This window comes from Trichosurus vulpecula, chromosome 1 (genome assembly GCF_011100635.1).
Source record: "Trichosurus vulpecula isolate mTriVul1 chromosome 1, mTriVul1.pri, whole genome shotgun sequence".
Classification (NCBI taxonomy): Eukaryota; Metazoa; Chordata; class Mammalia; order Diprotodontia; family Phalangeridae; genus Trichosurus; species Trichosurus vulpecula.
This window is the reverse complement of record NC_050573.1, coordinates 62253915-62276750: the sequence shown is the minus strand read 5'-3', so window position 1 is coordinate 62276750 and position 22836 is coordinate 62253915. Positions and strand designations below refer to the sequence as shown.

At 55.0% G+C, this 22836-nt stretch overlaps 1 protein-coding gene across 1 annotated transcript; it reads right to left on the bottom strand.

The window, feature by feature from the left end:
* Positions 1-314: 314 nt before the first annotated feature.
* Positions 315-15724, bottom strand: NR2F6 (nuclear receptor subfamily 2 group F member 6). The gene is made up of 4 exons (XM_036741026.1): positions 14639-15724; positions 6269-6363; positions 1729-2265; positions 315-1354 (listed from the first exon to the last, which is right to left on the bottom strand). The coding sequence occupies exons 1-4, from the start codon at positions 14911-14913 to the stop codon at positions 1080-1082; spliced, it is 1182 nt and encodes a 393-aa protein (XP_036596921.1). The 5' UTR covers positions 14914-15724; the 3' UTR covers positions 315-1079.
* Between the last annotated feature and the right edge of the window lie 7112 nt (positions 15725-22836).

The following is a 22836-nucleotide window of genomic DNA, read 5'->3' as shown; positions in this document are numbered from 1 at the left end:
GACCATCCACACTTGGCAGATAAAATGTAGGCCCCGCCTTGGCCAAGGTCACATGAGGCAACAGGCAGGGAGAGGAAGAACCTGAAAGACCCAGATCTGCTTCTCTGGCCCAGGCCTTTGGTCCAGGTCCCACAGGCCTCTCTGCTGTCCTTCCCACAGGACACTCATCTCCACAGCTGGGCAGGATTAATAGAACCCATGTCAAAGACCCAGAGGCAAAGCTCAGGGCCATGACTAGACTAAAAGCAAGGCCTTCCACAGTCCCCTGCTTCCTCCCACCCTCAGCCCCTACCCCGAAATGAAGGAGTCACCCCTGTGGTAAGAAACATCTTTATTGGCTTTAGGTCATTCATTTTGTAGTGTCCAGCGTGGATTATATTTTTAGAGAATCAATCTAAATTATACATACTCACGTCTCCCCGGCCCCTGCCCCGGGCCAGAGGCCACCTTCCCTTCTCTCTCCTCGCTGCACCCCACCTGGCAAGCAGAAGGAACGAGGAGGCTGAGGCACCCCTGCCCCCCGTTGCCAACCTGGCCTCAGCCCCTGGGGTCTGCCAGGAGAACCTGGCCTCCCTGTGCCAGCTATATTTTTTCCACCCTTGGTAGCTCTGGGATATGGCCCAGGACATGCATCTGGGGAGGCAAGGAAGGGTTGGGAGGAGGTGAGCTGGGGTATCCCCACACCTTGCAGGCTTCCCTCCCACCTAGGAGGCTTCAAAGGCTAGCTGGTTCCTGAGCACAGATGGACGGAGGGCACTGAAGGGTGAAGGAGAGACATCTGTGCCACCTGGGTCCCAGGCCGAGGGAAGGAGGGAGGGTCTTTTTGGTTTTACGTTGTCATTTAAAAAAAAAAAAACAAAAAGACAAAGTGATCTCATTTGCCTTCTAAAAAATAACCAGTCTTAAGTGTCGATCCAGTCCCCAGGGTCGAGGAGGGCGCGTGGCCTTCTGCGCTGGTCCCAACATGCGAAGGGCAGGGGCCGTGTTCCCCATCTGACAGCTGAGGAGCCTGAGGTATGGCCTTGGCCTGGGTCAGACAGGGCAGCAGAGGCGAAGCAGGGCCCGGCCAGGCCAGGCCCCTACTGCCCAGCGGCATAGGGCCAGTTGAAGGTGCTGCCAGACAGCAGCATGTCCCGGATGAGTGTCTCAATAGGCGTCTTGCCCACGAGGCGCATGAAGAAGAGCTGGGAGATGAGGGCAGCGGGCACGGCCCTCAGGGCAGGCAGCCGGAGGAGCAGGCGGCCAAATCGCTGAGGCTGAGAGGGGTACTGAGCACGCACGTATTCCGTCAGGGCCACCTGTGCCTTCTCCTGCAGGCTCTCCACGTGAGCTGGGTCCGAGAGGCCACAGGCATCTGCCAGGGACATGGGGCCCAAGCCCCAGCCTGTCAGCCCCATGCAGACAGGTGTGCCCCTGCCACAGGGAGGCCTGGCTCCCTGACTATGCCCTCATCCCAAGGGAGATTCTGCCACTCAGAGGTGGCAGCCTCGGGCCACCAGAGAGGGCAGGATGAACAAGAAAAAGGTAGAAGGTAAAGAAAGGCATAGGGGAGAAGGTTGGAGATCTGGAGTGAAGGGGTGAAGGCATATAGACAGTAAGGGGAGAAGAGCATTTGATGGGCCCACCCAGGGAATGGAGGGCCCTTGGATGCAGGGTACATGGGATCCCTGGGGTGGGGCAGATGGGGGGAACGCAGGGGGCAGCCCCAGGAGCCCAAAGCCAACCCACCTGGTGTGAAGAGGGCGATGGCCTTGAGACAACTGTACTCTGCAGAGTCCACCTGCAGCCGGTTGAGCTTGTCCACCTGCTCCTGAAAGACCCGGATCTGGTCCATGAAGGAGACCACACGGTCAGCAGCCATGGGTGCCGCGTGGAAGCCGGCTGCAGCGAGCAGCGGGGCCATGTGCAGAGGCAGGGCAGACTGGGCGGCATTGAGGACGAAGAGCTCACTCCAGCTGAGCCTCAGCAGGGCCACCTGGTCCGCCACGGGCAGCTCGGGAAAGAACGGGATGTTTCGGGCCCACTCCACAGTACTGAAGAGGAGGCGGGCGGCCAGCTCACAGATGTTGTCGATGCCCATGACGCTGCCCTGCTGCTGGGCGTACTGGGAGCCATAGCGGGCTGCTGGGTATGGCTCTGCCCGAAGCAGCTGCGAGATTAGCTCCGAGACCGGCTGCCCGTTGTAGTACTCCCCACCCCCACCTCCAGCCAGGGCTGTGGGGCTGCCCCCCGAGTGCGTGTGGGGGATCCGGCCCCGCTGTACCGCTGTGGAGAGAGCAGAGTAAAGGGCAAACGGGAATGACAGCAGGATGAAAACACAGAGGGAGGGTGAAAGAAAGGCCAGAGTACGAAGCAATGAGAGTGGCAGGGTGGGAGGAGGGGAGAGGGAGAGAGAGAGACAGACAGACAGACAGAAGGGGAGGGGGAGGAGGAGGACAGAGAGTGAGAGACAGAGACAGAGAGAGAGGAGGGAAGAAAAGGAAGCAGAGGGAGAGACAGAGAGACAGAAATGAGGGAGACAGAGAGACAGAGAAGGAGGGAAGGAGGGAGGAAGGGAGAGAGAGACAGAGATGGGGCCGGGGGCAGCAGGAGAGAGAGGAGAGACAGAAAGATAAGCAGACAGAAACAGAGAGAAAAGAGAAGAAAGAGAAAGTGGAAAAGATGAAATTGAAAGAAAATAAGAAGATGGGGGGACCAAGATGAGATCAGATGGAGTTGAAAGGGGAAGGAGAGAAAGGGAGAAGCCAAGTAGGGTCAGATGGGGAGAAGGAAAAACAACTTCATTAGAGCAAGTGCTGTAAATTTCCACTAAGTGCCCCCCTCCCCACCCACATCTAGGCTTACTGGTGAAGGCCGTCTCCCCTAGGAAGACCCCCGAGACTACACCAATATTGGGGAGAGGACAATTCCAAGCCTGATGGCAGCCCTGCCAGAGGGGCTATGGGAGGAAGGAAGGGTCTGGGGAGTAGGTCAGAAGACAGGGAGGTCCCCAAAGAGTTGTGAGGCCCATTCTCATTCCTCAGCAGACACACACACAACCACACAGTGGCACAACAACCCCAACCCTCCCCACACACATGCAACCCCAGGGGGGAACCTGCCCCCAACACCTCCTCCAGCCAGCCAGATAAACAGGCACACATGCGCTAGCCTAACAAAAGAGAAACAGGACGAGCCAGCCCACACAGCTGCAGCCCAGAGACATGAGGCACTGCTCGCTCCTCCCCCCCGTGGGGCAGTGGCAGCGCTTGGAGCCCTGGGGGGGACCAGGGCAATTATCAGTCCCTGGCCTGGGACTATGGAGAAGGGCTCAGAAGGAGACAGAGAAGCTGAGAAAGAATCCCAGTCACTCCCAAGGAACAGACCAGACCACTGGATGGAGAGACAAATGGAGGGACAGGGAAAGCTGGGACCTGATCACTGGACAAAATTTTGTGTGTGTGTGTGTGTGTGTGTGTGTGGGTGTGTGTGTGTGTGTGGGTGTGTGGTGAGGGCGGGGGAACCTGGTGTGTGATGAGAATGGGAAGAATATTTTCTATTGTCCCCAGTTCCCTCTGGGGTCCTTCGAGGACTGAGGGCAATTTATCATCATATCTGGCTGGGTCTGGTAGAGAGCACCTCATCCTAATCCCCTTAATTTTAGGTAAGCAAACTATAGCCCAAGCCAGTGACAAAGGAGGCTCACATAGTGTGTTCGAGGCAGATCTGAGACTAGAATTGGAGTCTCTGGCCTCCCAGTCTAGGCCTCTTTACCCTCTATTGGACGACCTCCCGCCCCCATCAATGTCTGGTTAACATGCCTGCCCCTCTCCTCCTCTATCCTTGCAGAGACATACACAGCTACCAGTGTACATCCATCTGACCGGAATGGCAGCGAGCTCTCTCTCTCTCTCTCTCTCTCTCTCTCTCTCTCTCTCTCTCTCTCTCTCTCTCTCTGTGTGTGTGTGTGTGTGTGTGTGTGTGTGTGTGTGTGTGTGTAGCAAAGACTGTTATAATTTCCAGCCCAGCCCACCCCCTTCCAAAGAGCTCTAGGGAAAGAAGCTTCCAGGCTTCAGCAGGAAGGCCCTGGAGATCAGAGCAGGTACCAGCCGAGACACACCCCACCTGGCCCTGCCCCAGAGACTCAGGGAATTGGGGACCCACAAGAAATAAAAATAGGGAGTTGGTTCATCTCCTGGTTGGGAGAGGCAGGAGGAGCAAGAGAGGAACAGCCCCCACTGCTCTCCATGGGACTTCTAGGTTTTGGAGTCAGAGGAAGCCTCAGTGATCGAGAGAGCTTATGTGAGCAGTAAGTGCAATGGGCTTGTTTTCTAGATGGAGGAACTGAAGGCCAGAGAAAGAAGTGACTTGGTCCAAGGTCACAAAAACACAGAAGGTCTGAACAAACGAAACCTCGAGTGAAGCATGCCTGACCCCAGGGCTGCACCCAGCTAATGGGCCCAGGCTCAAGGTCGCCCTTCACCAGCCCAGAAGTCCCCTACCTGGCCCCGGCTCCACCTCTTCCCCTCCCCCGGAAGGCAACAGCTGGCCACAGCCCAGACGAAAGGGAAAGGACAAGGCCAGTCTCTGGGCTTGCTCGGAGGGAAGGGGATTTTTCCAAGGCCCTCTGGAGGGTGGTGGGACTTAGGATTCAGGACTTTAGTGGAGAAAAGGGCACATCCTGGGTCAGTAGCAGACAGTGGGCCTGGATAGGCCAGAAGCAAGGAGAGAAAGGTGTGACCTTGGAACGCTAATAGTCCCTCCCAGAGGCCTCCCCCTTCCACCTCAACCAGGGGAGTCTGGAGAGCCCAGAGGTCAGGTAACTGATGAGCTGGGTGGGGACTTGTGCCCTGAGATCACATGGCCTGGCTCAGGTACAGAGGAATGGGAGGGACAGGCTGCTCCCTCTCACCCTCTGGCCTCATCCCTGCCCTCAGGAAATCTAGGCCCAGAGCAGGGCCAAGGAGCTCCAACAGCAGACTCCCCACTGGGCCTGGGGGAACTGAGCCCTAGATAATCTGGATCTCACTCAGGAAGAAAGGCAGGGGCAAAGAACGGAGCTTCAGAGATCAGACAACCTAGTACCACCCATTTACAAATGAGGAAACTGGCACTCAGGAAAAATTAAGTGACTGGGATAGCCCACACAGCTAGGGAAGGGTGAGAGGCAGGATTTGAACCCAAGTCTTCACAGCTCCAAGTTTAGTTCCCCAAATCCAAAGGCTGCAGGGGTGGGTGCATTTCTGAAGCTGTCCTGGCCCTGCCATGTCAAGGTTCTATTCCAGAATCCTGAGAATCTCCTGGCTCTGAAATTCCTAGCTGCTATTCCAGAATCATCTCCTGAGTCAGTATGTCATGACTAGAAGGCCAGCAGCACTCCTCCCGTCTGGGATCGGGGAGGGGCGAAAGGGGGAGGCAGAGGCGGCAGCAGCCAACACAAAGTCAGGCTAGTTAGCAAGCAGGGCACCTTGCCTGTGCAGGGCATGCCCTGGACAAACACTGGGGTGGGAGAGACGAAGTAAAATAAAGGGCCCTTGTAAGGAAAAAAAAAACTCAACCCTCCCCAGGCTGGAGGTGGGAAGGTCAGAGTAACCTGGGCAGGGTGACCAGGATGGGGGGAGGGAGATAGAGAAGGAGCCCAAGGCCTGGGCAGCCTCTGGGCAATCTTCCTGGACTAGGCTCTGAAGATGAAGGGAAGAAATCGGAAAGCCCCTCCCTTTCTCCTCAGGGATGGTTCCCTCGGGGACTGGGGAGACCATTGGCCAGGAAAGGACAGTACTACATGGGAGGGCCCACTGATCACCCTGTGTCAGTCAGTCAGACTCCTGGCCTGCAGAGCCAGACTGGCAGGCCCAGGCTGAGGGTCCCAGGGAGCGGCCAGGAGAGCCAGGGAACAGATTTATCTGACCAGGGGGATTAGATTCCTTAGCCCCTTCCTCCTCCCACAAAAACCCCAAACTAAATCCTCCAAGACTGGCACTTGGTCCCCCACCACCGCACCCCAGACTCCATCATCTCCGGTTGCCCTCTGTGCTTTCTCACTTGGCCTTAGGACTACAGAATAGGCAGGAGCCTGGACCCCAAGTTCCAACTTCCTCTATTGTCTCACAGTGTGACCTCAGACAGGATGCTGGACAATTCTGGGCCTCAACATACCCACAAAGCCCAAGCCTCTTCAACCTCCCATGGACTCCAGGCAGGGAATGAAGCCCAGGTTTTTCAGAAGGTAGTTGAGGCCAGCTCCCCTTATGTGCTGCTCCCCAGGGTGGGGTTCCTACACCAGCCTTACCTTCCTTTCTCATGCCGACCCGGAAGCACTTTTTTAAACGACAGTACTGACACTGGTTCCGATGGTGTTGATCAATCTGGCAGTCTCGGTTGGACCTGTGGGGGTGGGGTGGAGTATATGCCAAGGTCAGTATCTAAATCAAAGATGGGAAATGGGGGGTGAGGTGGGACCCCAGAGACTACCCAGCTCGGATACTTACTGGCTGCACGACCCTTGCCAAGCCCCTTAGCCCTTCTGAGCCTCAGTAACTGCTGTCTCCAAATATAAAATGGGGATAATACAATGGCATCACCTCTCTCCCTCCCAGAGTTGTTATGAGGGAAAGCACGACCCTAGCCAAGTTAATTCTTTTACTGGTAACTGCTGAGTGCAGGGACGGAGCAGCACAGATGTTATCTTGCCCCATGTCCTGCCCCACACTTACTGAAGAGCCCTGGATTCTCATCTGATCTCTGCAGCTAATTCACTGTATGAGTGGGGACAGGTCCCTCCCAAGGGCAAGGGCAGATCCACTTGGGGGGTGTCAGAGACCTTGGTTCAAACCCCAGCTCTGTCATTTCCTATGATCTTAAGCAAAACAAGTCCCTGGCCTTCTCTGGGTCTCATTTTCCTCACAAATTTTCTCCTCTCCTACAAAAGGAGGAGAATGGTCCAGATAAGTGTTGGCTTCTTTTACCACTCTAAAATCACATCATCCTCCCCCTTTCTGGGCTCCAGTTTCCTTTTCTGCCAAGGTGCGTGTGTGAGGGGGTGGGGGGCAGAGGCAGCTGGACTCCCTGACCTCCAAAGCCCCCTTCCAGGAGCTCAGAGGTTGACCCACTGTGACCCTGGCTAGCTCCTGGGCTGCTCTGGCAGCCATCAGCAGGCCTGTCTATGTTCTGTGCTGGAGTCTCAAGGGAGCCAGCAGTAAGCCCAGCTCTGGAGGCCAAGAAAAAGAACAGAAGGCTCTCACTGAATCCAGTCACATTGTGGACTGGGCAGCCCCTATGTGAAAGGCACAGAGAAATTTTATTTTATAGATGGGCTTTTTAAAATTGACCCTGACTGTACAGGCCAGGGAGCCTGCCTCACCATCTGCTGGGCCCAGCAAGAACACAGGGCTGCTGCTTAGAGGGAAGGGGCACAGAGGCTGGCTAAGAACCTGCCAGGCCCCACACAGGTCCTTGGTCTTAATGGGTGACAGGATCCAAAGGCCTAGATGTCTCTTAATCTGGATGGAGAGCTTACTCCCCATTGCCTAGAGCAGCAGCCTCTCATCTCCTGTACCCTGAATCCTGGCTCTACTGAGGCCCAAGAGACCATGGTGGAAAAACCAGGGTCACTGTTGGGGGGATGAAAACCTCCTCTGAGGTCTCAAGCAGCCCCTCCAAACTTGGTGTAGAGACTTAAAACACTCTCAAGTGGACCTTCTTTGATCAGTCACAGGGAATGTCAGGTCAAACACGGTAAGGTGGCGAGATGGGGGTGGGGGTGGGGCAAGGGGAGGAGGGAAGAACACTGGTCTTTGAACTCAGAAGAACCCAAGTTCAAGGCCTTGTTCCAACACTTACCAGTAATATGAGCTCAGTCACTTAACCTCTGGACCTGTCCCCTCATCTGTGACACAGAGATGCATCTCACCTGCTCCCTGTCTCCTAGGATCCTCCCAGAGAGGCCACAGCTGGTGGGTGGTAGGACAGAGCTTCGAACCCAGAACATTCAATTGAGCCCAATAAATGTTCTGAATTCTAAGGTCTTATTCTAAGGCGTCTCTCAGTTCTGTCATTCTGGAAGCAGCCCCGACACTCCATAGAGCAGATCTCACTTGGTACAGAGAGTACTACCGCCTGCCCTTAAAAACCTTACAATCTAACAGGAAACACTACCCAGATGGCACAGAGAGACTGGCACATAGTAGGTGCTTAGTGCTTGTGGGTTGGTTGACTGACCTCTGAACCACAAATGTCAGAGCACGGATGGAGAGGGTAGAAATCTCAGTGGTCCTCTGGCAGCAGAGGGAAAGGTTTAGGGGTCTCTGTTATTTTTGTCTTCCCCTCTTCCTTTCTACTTTGCCCAGAGCTGAAAAGGCAGAGGAGGGAAGAAGAGACAAGAGACGGGCAAACAAGGGCTGGGTTCCACTCTTAAGGCTAAAAGAGGGAGTTTTAGGACAAACCAAAGCTTGTCCTACTTCCCACAGAGGGAAAAAAGAAGTGGAGCTCATTCCCCTGAGCAGTGACCCAGGATAGAGATATAAATAGGGTGGATGGAGAATTCTATGGCTGACAGATCCCCGACAGGGCGCTGAGCAAAGCAGAGGGGCACCGGAGGACACCCCCTGACATGAAGCCCAGCCACGTTTCCTCCTCTGTCTTTATCCAGGCCTCTGCTGAAATGGCTCTTCCAAGGTCCCAGAAGACCTCTTGGGCCCCAAACCTAATAGGCCTCCCTACATTACTCATAGTTGCCGCTAACCCCCTCCTACCAGGCAGTCTCTCCTCTACCTTCAGAGACACCCTCTTCTCTTCCCAGCCCTGATGAACCCACCCCCTCTTTTTCCCTGGTTCTACATCTTCCTACTCCTAAATTCAGCAATGCCCCAAGGTTCTGCCCATCACTCTTCTCTTTACCCAATCTCCCTTGGTCGCTCTGCTTTTCCCATGGTTTGGGCTACCACCGATGACACTCCCATTCTGATATCACATTGGAGTTGGATTCAGGTAGGCCTGAGTTCAAATTTGACCCCAGACACTTGCTATATCTGTGACTCTGAACAAGTCACTTCATCTGTGTGCCTCAGTTTTCTTATCTGTAAAATGAGGGCGATAATACCAGCATCCACCCCCCCATCCCCAGTTGCGGTGAGGATCAAATGAGATATTTGTAAATTGCTTTGCAAACCTTAATGGGTCATACAAATGCTTCCTGCTGCTGTTCTAAGCTCCAGACTTGAATTTCTCATTGCCCATTAGCAATCTCCACCTGCACGACCTACTAGCAACCTCAGGTCCAACATGCCCAAACCTTCACTCGTAACAGAAGAAAGCGCACAGGGGGCCAGGCACCAGGAAAGTAGAACCCAAGGCTTGGGGGAGGCCACATTCTACTTGTCTTACCACGACTCCGGGCCTGCCTCTCAATGAGCCACTTTCCTTCTCTGTAAAATGAGAAGATTGGCCCAGTTTCTAAGATCTTTCTAGGTCTGATATTCTAGGTTCTAACATGAGACATTGCCAGCTTCCATGGAACCTGAAGGGACTTGGGCCAATGACCCTCCTTCCCCTTGTTTCATGACTGGCAGGGCTTCAAATCTGCAAGCAAAGGTCCTGGGTTCAAATTCTACTTCAGTCTCTTGCTACTGAAGAGAGTCCCTTAGAAGCGACACTCAGATTTCAAGTCAATTCACTCGTCTGGGCCTCAGTTTCTTCAGCTGTAAAATGTAGGGGTTGGATTCAATCAAGGCCTGGATTTTTTGCACCCTGGATCCCTGTGGCAGTAAGTATGGCGAAACCGATGGGACTCCTCAGAATAATGTGTGTGTGTGTTTAAAGGCACAAATTAAAATGCACAGCATCACCAAGGAAACCAATTATACTGAAATAGAGTTATCAAAAATTTTTTTTTAAAGTTTTAGGACCTGAGGCTAAGAACTATTAGACTTGCTGGTTTCTAAGGTGCCTCTCAATTCTAAGCCTACAGTCCTAGAACCCTTAGTTCTAACCCTCCCTCCCTCCCACCTACTCCCACCCCCTAAACACCTAAACATCTAAGTGGGGTCCCCCCCAAGTGATCACAGTCTCTGAAAAGTGGAAAGATGGGAGAGAAAGAGAAGGCCATGCTGCCAAAGTGCCGTGCTTAATGGACCCTGTTCTGACCATACCATTCATCTGGTAACTACTTACTCCCTTCCCCCACTCCCCCCAAAAATAAAAATAAAATTTTCCTGGTTCCTGGGAAAAGCCAAGCAACACTCCTCAAACAGACCATACCAAAGTCAAGGGCCACCGTGTTCTGGTTTGGGCAGGATCTCAGGAGGTTTACTCGTGGGCCTAGTAACTCATCTACTCCCTAACCTCTGGGGTCAGGGGATCTGCCACTAATGGAGTTGTTTGGCGCAGCCTACAGCCAAGGCTGGGAAAGGGAGAAAAATCAAAGAACCCCTTGTCAAGGAGAAGGGATTTAGGGACAAGCAGGCCTGGCTGCCCTGAGTCTCAGTGGCCTCATCTGGAAAACAGGAATTATTACTACCACCCCACATGTCACGGAATTATTGTGAAAGAAAGGATCTTGACAGCCTCGCACAAAGTGTGACAGAAATGCGAATGACCCTTAGAGAATGCCAAGGACCCTACAAGAATAAAGAGCAGCAATGAGTGTACATCAATAAACTTGGGAGAGGCTTGGCAGAGCTGGGCTCCGGCCCTCAAAGTTCAAGGTCAGAAAGAGACTAAATGGGCCAAAACAAAGGAGCGGTGACTGGGGCAAAAGGCTTGGCAAAGGAGGGGAACCATGTCCTCCAAATCCCAGGTCACTGGAGGAGGCCAGCGCTGCCCCAAAAACACAGACCGAAGCAGGCAGACCCCACAGTCACAACCTGGAGGGGTGGGACCAGGGCACATCCAAATGATATGAAAGGGGATGGGGAGGAGCCCAAGCCAATACCAGCTGACAGGACAGGAAGGCCTGGAAAGGGCCTGGCTGGGGGAAAACTCTGTCCCATCATTCAACTTCTCCCCCTCCTCAGTCTTGTTCTTCTCTGATCCCGGGGATTATAGATGGGAGAGAAATAGTACTCTTGGTCAGATCCTTCCCTGACTTTGTGATCCCTTGTCTGGGGTCCTAAGGCCCTATACTAACAAATGATAGTGATAATAATTCAGTGGTTGATGACTTCAATCCCAGTGATAAATTACTACAACTTTTAGCCAAGAAGGACTTTCTTGTTAAGAAAACCAGAAAACTGAAATGTCAGAAATGGGAGGGCTCCTAGAACATGGAATTGTCAGAGCTGGGAGGACTCTCAGAGCATGGAATACCTGGGCTGGGAGGACCTTAGAGCATGGAAATCATTTATTTGAAAATCATTTATTTGAACTCCTCATTTTGGAGACAGAGAAACCGAGGCCTAGAAGAGGTAATTTGTCTCTCGGTCATATGATGACAAGGCCAGGAACTGAACTGTGAAAGAATAAGATGTCTGTTCCACCTAGCACCTGGGAGCCCTTTGCTTTTGATATCCCATTTCCCTGCCCATTGCCCCCATTGGCCCTGCTGAGGCCAAGTGACTTGTCCAAGGTCACCCAGCAGCAGCAGCTCCCTCCAAGGGCGAGGTCAGCAGCATGGAACAGTTCCAGCTGAGAAGCTGCCTCAGTCCATTTCATGGCCCAAACAACACTGGGCAGGGAAAGTCCCAGCCCTTTTGTCTGTGGAAGGAACGGGCCAAGGGCAGTCACAGGGACAGGAACACGCCAGGCCCCCAGCTGGGTGAATTGGGGGAGGGAACAGGGGACAATCATTAATGTCCTTGTAACACCTGGGCTCCTGACCAATGGTTAGCGCTTCCAGCTAATGAGGCCAAGGTCACTATTTTGAGGCCTGTGCCTGGCCCAATTATTATGTGGCTGCTGGAACTGAGCTTCCTCTGTCTCAGAATCTGAGCACCTGAGAAGCTGTCCAGACCTTGCTAGGTTCTGATTCCTATCCTGTCTTTCAATGGTGAACCTGGAAGGGGGTTGGGACTGGCTTAAAATTCCCTCCACCCATCAGTCTAGCTCCTTAGTCTCAGGCAGCCATCGATGACCCTTAGGAAGCCCCTCGATTTTTCAAATGCATGTCCAGCACCAAGCGTAGGCTGCCGAGGGCAGCAGCAGGAAAGAAAGAGGCTGGTGTTCAGGGAGCCCTGCTCACCTCCTAATTAGCAGGCCTAGATCAAGCTGAGCCAGCCTGCCCCTCCTTGCCAACAAATGTGGGTTGGTTGGAGGCGGCTGCCAGAAAACAGGTGGTAAGGACAATTAAGTGCAGCTAGAAATGGTTTATTTCCCCTTTTGGGGAAGGGAGGGCAGGGCAGGCACTAGAGGAGGATTAGGCAGCTCCAAGCCCAGCAGACCTCTCCCTTCCTTCTCCCAACAAAGTGCCCCTAGAAGGGCAGAGGAGGCCTTGGCAACCTGAGGGCTGGCTCAGCCCAGCTGTGCTAGTGCCTGGATGGGAGTGTCCCTATGCCTAGAGTCCTACCGTAAGTGCCTGGGGAGGAGGGAGGCATCAGGCAATCCCTCTGGCCCTGGGAAGAGGAGGTTGGCTGGGGGTAGGGACAGAGAATTTGGCCCACCCTCCATTTCTACCAGGCTGGGAGGGCAGAGTGTCCAGGTTCCTTCTTCAGGCCCTTGGGATGGGCCTGCTTAGCTCCAACCTCATCCTTCCCTCCCTTTCATCTAGCTTCCCTGACCCTTGGCCAGAAAGCAAGAAAAAGCACCTCCAGCTTCTCTCAAATGGGGAAGGAGAACCTAAAACATTTTAAACCCCCCCCCCCACACACACACCAAACCAAAACACAACAACCACTCCCCTCAGACAACAAACAATAACAACAGCCAAACAGCTCAAGACATGTTACTAGGCAGCTGGCCAAGTTCGGGCACCAGCCCTGGAGCCCACAAAAGAGAGGGGTTTTCTATGATTTCCTGCCCCTAGGCCAAGACATCAGCCTTGGTCATGGGCAGGTACACGAGCTTCTGGGGAGCAGCCTGGCAGGATTGGGGGTGAAAAGCCCTGCACGCGCATGCACGTGCACGTTTAGGCACCTCAGGGTCCCCCTGTGGATCCTATGATCCCTTAAGGATAGAGACTATGTCTTATTTCATCTCCCCAACCGGGAATATAGAGAGCTGGCCTAGAATTCAAAATCACCAAATCTCTCCAAGCCCCCAGACCATTCATCAAAGCCAAAAGCTACAGAGAGCTGCTTACAGCTCACATTAGTGGAAGGCACTTCTTCACTGGAAGTTTCATAACACAGTTCTGGACACTCCCCACCCCCCCAAAAAAGGGAAAAAAACCCTCCCCCACTAAAGAAGAGGTATTTATTGGTAGTATTAATACCTTTGACTGGAAATTTATGGTCATTCTGGATCAATATTTTTTGCCCCAGTTTGGGTTGCAGGGTTGGGTTTTTTTTGGTGGGAGGGACTGGGGGAGGGGAAAGGAAAAGCTCAGGCTGGGGAAGGGCAGAACCCAAACTCCACTCCCTAACTAGCCTAGCTCTCCCACTTCCAGGCCCCCAAAACAACTCGGGGCACCCTGCTCCCCGTGAAGAGGCTGAAGACTTTGGAAAAGGAGGTTTGACCCCAAGGGCCTGCCCTGGAGACAGGCCTGAGAGAACACAATGGCCGGAAGGTTCTAAGTTCTAAAGGAATCCTAAGTTCTAAATGCCACATGGGGCCATTCTAAATACTTTGCTTTACAAAAAAAAAGAAAAAGGGTTGGGAGAGGAAGGGGGAAGAGATGAGACACAGGAGGCCAGAGGTCCCTAACTCAGCGCCTGGGGAGGGAGAGAGAGAAGAGGGGTTATGGCCTTCCTGGCCAGCCAGTCTTCAATCACTGCCTTGCAGCCACCGCCTCCCCCAGATGGCTCTCCCAGACCACTGTTCCTGGGAAGGGAAGGCCTGCTTCCCCGGCCCAGGCCAGAGGTCACTGCCTCTCAGACTCCATTCCCCCTCTGCCCCCACCCCACTCTCATGCCAGGTTTCAAGGGCTGTGGAGGGCAGAAGAAGAAGGTTAAAAGAGGGCAGAGGGGACAGCAACAGAAGGTGAGGGGAGGGTCAAAGATGAAAGGTCGGGGGAAGAAGGGGGTTAAGGGGAAAGCATATGTAGAGTTGGTGATAATGCCCTACACTTACATAGCATTTTAGGGTTTACAAAATGCTCTCATGTCCATCGATCTTCTCTATCGACACAGCAAGTTTATAAGGCAGCTGAGGCATTATCTCCATTTCAAGGATGAGGAAACTGAGGCTTCTCTCAGCCTCAGCAATGACTTGCCCAGGGACATACAGCTGCTGAGGCCAGGTCTTCCCAAGGTGACAGGCTGCCGCTGCAGGGTCGGCAGGGTCACCAAGGGCCTGGGCAAGCCCAAAGGAGGGGGAAGCCAGAGCTTTCTAGGTTTCATATGACAGGAGCTAGAGATCCAGTCCAAGTCATTCATTTTAAAGATAGGCCCCGAGAGAGGAAGGGCCTTGGCCAAGTTCAGCCAGGGAGTATGGAGTGCAAGAGCTGGAATTTGAACCCAGGGCTCTGGGCTCTATACACACACTGCCCCCTGCCTCTGCCTCGGGGCTGCGGATGCGACTCTAGCTTCACCTTGTTCCTCTCCCCTCCTCTCCTCTCTCCACCCTCCCATACCTGCAGGTGTAACTGAGGTTCCGGCGGATGCTCCGCTTGAAGAAACTCTTACAGCCCTCGCAGGTGAAGACACCGTAATGTTTGCCGCTGGACTTGTCCCCGCAGACCACGCAGTCCACCTGGAGCCCGGGCTTGTCTTCGTCTCCCGGCTCCGGGTCGCTGCCGCCGCCCTGGGGCGAGGCCGAGTCCTCTTCCGATGTGCGGGGGTAGCCGCCCTTCTCCACTCCGTTCGTGTCCCCGTTGGGGCCGCCCCAGCCGCCGGTCACCATAGCCATTCTCCCCTCCGGGGAGGGGAGAGGTGGGGGTCCCGGGCTCGGGGGTGCGGGGAAAGGGGAGGCGGGGAGCTAGCAAACGGCGCTGGCCCGGCGCTGGGGGGCGCCCCCTAAGAGCATCAGGCTGCGCCCCCGAAACAGCCGCCGCCCCCGGGGCGCGGAGCGGGGCGGGGCGGGGCCAGCCGGGGTGCTGGGGGCCCCGCGACGGGCCCGGAGACAGGCAAAGTTTGGCAACAACTTTCCGCGGGTCCCGGCTGAAGGCAGAACTGGTCGGGCCGGTTCCCTAGCCGGCAAGGTCTCCCAGAGGAAAGGGTGGGGGGTGGCGAGCAGCGGCGGCGGCGGCACCACGTTCCCGAGCGGCGGGGCCGGGGCTAGCAGTGCGTGCCGCCCGCCCCCCGGCCCAGCGGCCCCGCGACGGCGGCCAGGGCAGGCCGGCCCCGGGACATCGCGCCAGCGGCAGAAGCGGCAGGGGCGGCTGCGGGGGCACCTCCCCAGCGGGCAGTCCCAAGGGCCGAGCCGCGGCCCGCACCTTCCTCCCAGCTCCTCCTCCTCTCCACGCCGGGGACACTTCGGGGCTCAGCCCCCACTCGTGCTGCTCCGGAGGTTTGGGCTGCTCCCTTCTGGCGCACGCAGGCCTCTCCGCCTTCCTCCCAGCGCCTCCTCCTCCCCGCGCCGGGGAAACTTCGGGGCCTGGCCTCCGGGCGGGCCGTCCGTCTCCTCCCTCCTCCCCTCTCCTTCCTCCTCCTCCTCCTGCGGCGGCGGCTGCTGCTCCTGCTGCTGCTGCTCCTGCCGCCGCCGCCGCCGCCGCCGCCGCTCGGGCTCTCGGGGAGCTCTCCTAGCCTTTCCTCTCCGCGCCGGGGGCAAACTCAGCGGAGCTGGGCCTCCGCTATGCCTCCGCCTCCTCCGGCCGCCCGAGCTCGGCGACAAGGAAAGTTTGGCTGCAACTTGAGGCGCCGCAAGTTCCCGAGCCCCGGCAGGCGAGCGGGCGGGCGCCCCTCCTCCTCCTGCCTCCTCCTCCACCTCCTCCTGCCTCCGCCTCCGCCGGGCTCCGGCTCCGCTAAGGGAGGGGCAGCAGAGAGTGGCGCTCGGCGGCCTGGGTCCGGCCTCGGCCCCCGCCCCCGCGCCGCGGCAGCTAGTGCGGCCCCTCCGCCGCCCCCGGGGACCGAGGGTCTGCCCTAGGCTGCAGCGGCCGCCGCCGCCCGGGCTGTTAAGGCTGCTGCTGGTGCGGCCGCCGCCGCTGCTGCTCCTGCTCCTCGGAGCTCTCGCGCTGCGGCCGGTTTGACACACAACGTTCCATTCGGAAGAGAAGGGGGGGGGAAGGAGAGAGAGGGAGAGAAGGACGGTTGCCCGGGCGACGGCCGCCCTTATAAGGACATGGGTGTCAGAGAGCGCGCGCCCGGCCCGGGCACGAGGGGGGGTGGGGGGGAGAGAAGGAGGAAGAAGAGAGGAGGAGGAGGTAGGGAGGGGGAGAGAGAGAGAGAGAGAGAAGAGGGAGAGGGAGGGAGGGAGGAGGAATGTGCCTGCTCAGGCCTGACCCTCCCCCCAGGGCGCGAGCGGCTGCAAAGCCTTAACCCCTTCGCCACTGCACTGCAGCCCCTGCTCTTGGGCCCCCACCTCCACCCTCAGTCTCCCGATCCCCGGGTCCTCCCTCCTCTCCACTGCCCGGAGCTACGGCCGCTACTTGGCCGCTTTCTTAACCCCGAGGATGAGGGGATACGGGATGCTGCTGCATTTGCTGGGGGCGACGTGGCACAAATGAGGGCCCAGGACATCGACCTCCCTCATCCTCCACTCCGTGTATTCCAGGAGAAACACGAGTCCAGAGGCTGCGCCCACAGCCCCAGCATTTCTCCCCCACGTTCCGCAGAACCTCCCTCACCCCACCCCCTCCCCGCCTTGGGTGGGGGGAGAGGACCTGGCCGGAGCACGCAGGCGCTGCACAGATCTGCAAAACGTCCTCTCCCCCCTCCAGGGCCCCCGCGCAGCCAGGGGAGTCAACCCACTTACGGCCTACAGAGCTCGCCTCCCCCCACCTCCGCCTGCCCACCATGTGCAGTGACCCGAGTGGCCCCTTCCCCCATGGTCCCGCAGAACCCTGGGTTCTGCAGGGCAAGAGGCCAGACCAAAGAGCAAACCGGTTCCCTCCCCTCCGCCCTGCTCTGGCCTCCTCGGAGCCTGCCTGGACAAGGAAGGGGGCCAAAGTTGAGCTCTGTCTTTACCCCCCCCTTCTCCCCACTTCTTTATTTTCTTTGCTAAAGCAGGGAGGGAAGGCTGGCCTAGGTCAACAGAAAAAGGGAATTAGATGCCCCAGGCCCACCTTGGAAGTCTGACCCTGAGGAGCTTTCCATTTCTGAACTATTTGAGATTTGTCCCTAATTCTCCCAGGGATCAATTTCACTTCCTAAATTGGAGTGGAGGGGAGAGAAAAGAAGGGGACAGAGAAGTATCGTAAGGGGCAGGGGAGGGGGGAACACGGATGACGACTGGGGATTCCAATAGCCGTCACCTGTCGTCTTTTCCTATGATCTCAAGCTAAGGCCACAGTCCTCTAGAGATCTGGAAGGTCCACTTTGGGTTTGCCCTACCTTCCTTCATCTCAACCCTAGACCACCATCCCCATCTCTATTATCATCCTTATAGTACCTACCCAAAGGAAACTGGAGGGGTTGGGTTCCTGAAATGTGAAAGTTTGCTTGAAGTTATAATCTAGAGACCAGGGTTCTTCTAGTCCCGTGTCTATTACCAATAACCACCTATATAACCATCCCTGGGTCTCAAATTTCCTCATCAGTATAATGAGGGGTCAGACTAGATCAGGTGTTTTTAACCTGGAGTCCAGGGACGGTTTTTCAAAATATTTTGGTGACTGTATTTCAATTTAATTAGGGGATTTGGGGGCAATTTTATGTATTTTATACATTTAAAAACATTTTCTGAGAAGGGTCTATAGGCTTCGTCAGATTGCCAAAAAGGATCCACGGCACAAAAAACGATCATCCATAGGCTCCGTCCCAGTTCTGCCTGTCTATGGTTCTAAGGTCCCTTCCAGCTCTTACATTCTCTGTTCTAAGAGCTCTCCTACTCCCCACATTCTCCATCCTAAGGACCCTCCCGGCACTGACATCTTGTGTTCCTGTATCTCCCCACCCCAATATCCTTACTGGTTCTGACATTCTATATTCCTCCCAGCCCCAGTATTCTATGTTCTAAGGTATATCCCGGGTCTATCCTAAGGGCCCTCCAAGCTTTGACCCCAAGCCATGGTATCTCACAGAGAGGACCCCATAAGACCATCCATAAAGTGGGAGTTGAAGTGGGTCCATTGAAAGAGGGGCCTGGCCCAAGAGCAGTGGGACTGAGTCAGAGAGGAAAGGGAAGGTGCTGGGGGAGGGGGTAGCCTAAAGGAAAGTCAGAGAGGGACCTGGAGGAAAGTTTCCTTGGGTTAATAAGTGCTGAAGCTCCTTTTGGGATTCAGATGGGTGAGCCTGGCCATCAGGCCTGCCAGCCTACTGGGCTCTGTCTGTCTGGCAGTCCTGCCCTGGTGGCCTAGGGTTAGAGTGCTGATATTAAACATTAACTAGGGAATCAAACTTCCAATGGACCGGAGCTGGAGATGGGGAAGGGAGGAAAGAAGGGCCTTGTCAGTGTTAATAAATTGATCTTTCACCTATACTCCACAAGTCTGCCTGGAAATGCCTTTGCCTTTATCAGTGAGAGGAAAGAGTAGGATCCTGAAATCATTAGAACAGGAAGGAACTTTAGAGGCTCTCTAACCCAACCCCCACCCCACCCAGTTTGCAAATGGAGAAACTGAGGCCCAAATTGCCCAAGTTCACACAGGCAGCAGGTGACAAGTGGGATTCAATCTCGGTCCCCTGGCTCCAAATCCTGTGCCCTTTCCCCTGTCCCAGAATGCCTCTCCATTGGTCACTGACAGGAAGAGTTCTTAGCAAAATGATTAACTTGATAGACCTGCCTCCACTTCCAGCCCTTCTCATCCTACTGCAAAGTGATTTCCTAGACACAACCCTAGGACAAGATAGAGAATGCAAGTTTTCATTATCCCTAGGAAGAAATAGGTTTACAAAAGTAAGGTGACTTGCCCAAGGTCATATAGCTGGGCCATCCCACCACACCAACCTGTGCAAAAGAGGAGCCACCAGCCTCCTGGAAGCCCAGTCTTTAACCTCCTGCTACATAACCCCCTTGGCTTCGCTAGGGAGCAGTTGTGATGTAAGTCACTTCTGCCGTCTCCAGAGATGAAGGTCTTACTGCCCACAAATCACTGAGTCTGAGCAGAAGGGACTTAGGTGAGCTGTAAGCAAGACTTTCTCTGTAAAAGGGGCTCCTCAGCAGGGGGAAAGGGGTTTGAAGAATCTTCCTGTAAGCCAACTCGACCTTCTATCTTGTGTTCAGGGAACTGCAGGAGAGAAATTTCCAGTCTGCCAAGTGAGAGGGAGGGCAAAAACAAGCTACTCGACCCCTCTTGGCAATTCCTTAATCATCCCTCTGACACGCCTGGTTGGCTGGGGGTGGTGGTGGGGAGGGCAGCGAGGGAGGGATGTGAAGTCAGATGCCAGGACTGTGGCTTTGGCTCTCAGGAAAGGACCCTGGGCTCTACATGGCCAAACTGGGGGCAGAAAGAGGATCAAGGAGACAGGATCCACCAGTCGATCAACAAGCATTTATTAAGTGGCTTCCGCATGTCAGGCACTGTTTTAAGTAAAGTGAACACTAAAAGGGAAAATGAAATGAACTCTTGGGAAAAGAGATATAGGCCCAAAAAAGAGGGAAAGGTAAGGCAGCTGGTTGGACTGTGATAGATTTGAAGTCCAGAGACCTGGGTGCTGATTCCAGGGCTGCAACTTACTAGCTGTGTGCCCTTGGCCAAGTCAGTTCTCTGAGCCTCGGTTTCCCCACACTTTGAACTCACAGAGTGATGGTGAGGAAAGTCTTCTGCCAACCTTGAAGCCTATAAAAAAGAAGTTCTCATTCATAAGGGAACTTGGGGAGTGAACAGAATCACAACAGGTTAAAGAGCTCCTAGGAACTGATTACTGTGCCGAGGGAAATGCAGGGTGGGAGAAGGACCCGAGGGGAGCTGGGAGTTGGAAGGTTGGAGTTAGAGGCTCAGTGAAGTGGCACAGCGGGGACTTTCCGGGAGAATATAAGCTCCCTGAGGGCCAGGAATGTTTCTTCTTGTTGATTTGTTTTTCCTTTGTAGTCCCTGGGCCCGGCCCAGCGACATTCCTTGGGCTGGACTCTTAATGTATGTTTGTTGAATTAAAAAAGCTTCGACCTGGAGCCAGGTGGTCCCCAGGGGGGAAAGAGGAGGACCTAAGTGAAAGCATGTGGGCCCCCCCTGAAGGAACACCCTGCACACACTAAGGTGGTCCTGGGAGTTCTGGCAGGCTGCCCACTGTATTAAATGTGCCCTACCCCATGTAGCCTAAGGCACCTGAGGTCGGTGCCTCTCTTATTGTCACTCACTGCCCACCCCCCCCTCCAAACACATTCAACACACCCCCTCCCTCTCTTCCTCCCAAAGGCTGCTCAGGGATGGGAGGATTAAGTTTCAGCCTGAGCAGAGCTGAAGAATGGGGAATGTCTCTGATCTGTGTGTGCCCAGTCAGCCCACGCTCCATCGGTACCTGGGGGAGAATGGGGGGGGGGGTAGTCAAGATCTCCCCTCCCTCATCATCAACCTGGTTCTGGGCGACCTGTTCAGCTATGGATTGAAACAGAATGGCCTCTAAGGTCCCTGCCAACTCTGAGAATGTCGAATCATCTCCAGTCTCAAATACCGGCTAAGAATTCCCTCAGAATCCCCACCATCACTGAATCCCTCTTCTAGAATATCCCCCAAAGTTATATTGCCCATTCTCTCCCCCAGAGTTCCCTCCCTACACACACACCTCCCTGAGTCCTTCAAAGGAATCCTGAGTTTGAGGGGAAGGGACAGGGCCATCTGGGGTTGTTTGGCAGCACTTGCTTAGGCCAGATCTCCCACCTCCACAAAAGGCCTTCCCACTCACCCACCTTCAGTCTTCTGCTGTTTAGTAACCGCCCCCTCCCCACCCCCTGCCCCTACTGCTGTGTTCTCAGTACTACTCTTCTCTGCTCCTTGATTCTCCACTTCCTGAGAGAAACAGAACTCCTAAAGACAAGAGGGAAAGAAAGGAGTGAGTTGATGGGTGATGGGAAATGGAGTTCAGTGAGGGAGCTGGGGCTTGGAAGGAAATGAGGGCTCAGTGAGGGGGTGGGAATTCTGTGGGGTATGGAGGGTCAGGAAGAGGATGGAGGACCAGTGACTAGGATAGGGTGGTACGGGGCCTTCATGGAAGGATGAAGGCTCGATGAGGAGATGGGAGTTCACTGAAGGGATGGGAGCTCTGTGAGGGGTGGGGTCCAGGTGGAGTAGATAAGGGCTCAGAGATGAGATAGGGAGCTTTCCTAAGGGTTTGGGGGCTCATTGAGAGGGTGAGAACTCAATAATTTAGTCCTACCAGGAGCTTATACACAGGCTATCGTTACCCTGACCTAGGATAAGAAAAGGCCTTGGGGGAGGAGTGGGGGGTGTGGGGGGGAGAGAAACCCAGGTCTCAGAAGGGGCCTGTTTAACCAGAATCTGTGGCTGAGGGCCAGATTCTGGTCATTCTTCAATCGGGAGGGGACTTCACCCCCCCAACCCCCACCTCACCACATTCCTGATGGCCTGGGGGAGGGGAACAGAGGGCAAGGAGTGTCTCAGGGCCTCCCTCCCCATCCTGGGCCTCTTCCCAGCCTGACCAATGGCCCCGCCCGCACTTCAGGCTCCCCACTAGGCACCAACGACTTTTGGGCCCCAGGAAGGAGAAGGGGGGGACTTGCGTTAACATTTGACCTTGTGGGCTAGGCAGCATGGGCCCCTGGGGGCTGGGGGCGGGGAGAAGGCTGGGACAAAGGCGCCTGCCAGGCCCATCTGGCTGTTTTAGGGCCCAGGCCTGTGAGAACTGCCAACCAGACCTTTCTCATTCCCCCAGCCCAGGAGGGGAGGGAAGTGACCCACACCCTAGCCCCACCCCCTAGGGACCCATGAGCCCACAGACTCAGTATCAGAGCTGAGAGGTCCCTTTGAAAATTGTATCGGGACTGGGAGAGACTTTAGAACACAGAGTATCAGAGCTGGGAAGAACTTTTGAAAATAGTATCAGGCCTAGGAGGGCCCTTAGAACACAAAATGCCAGAGCTATGAAAAGACCATTTAATTTTACAGTTGGCCAAACTGAGACCCAGAGGAAGGAAGTGACTTACCTAAGGTCATACAGCTCAGTGTCAAAACTGGAATTAGAACCCAGGCTCTAACGCCCAATCCAAGGCTCTTTTTTCACAGTACCATCCTGTTCTTATAATCACCCTCCACACAGATACACATGCGCACCCAGAACCAGTAAGAGTGGCTCTGGAGGGCCAGGGACTGTGTCCCACTCCACCAGGTGACAGAACCCCTGGGCCTAGATAAGTCAGGTCACAGAGTTGACCGGGCACCCCAGGAGTTGGGGGGAGACAGCAGTTCAAGGGAATTTCAGACACCTCCCCCCTCTTTTCTACTTACATTCCCAAAGCTGAGAAAGGCTCAGCTGGTGTAGCTTGTGTCAAAAAGAAAGGTCCATTGTGGGAAAATGATTGCCTCCCCCATTGGCTCCAAGATAGAAGACAGTTCCCTCCTGGGTCCTCTGTACTTGACCTTGGTACAATTAACCTACCTAGTTTTCTGTCTTAGCACTATCCTAGGACCTAAGCTCTTTCCTTCTAGAAAGAATAATTCTTTTCCAGGTCAGAGAGCCCTCCCTCCAACCTCACATACCTTCTTTCTCTTCCCTTTCCCTCCCCTCCAGGGGGCTGCTTAGCAAAGTATTGACCTCTCCAACCCCCAGAGGCCTTAAG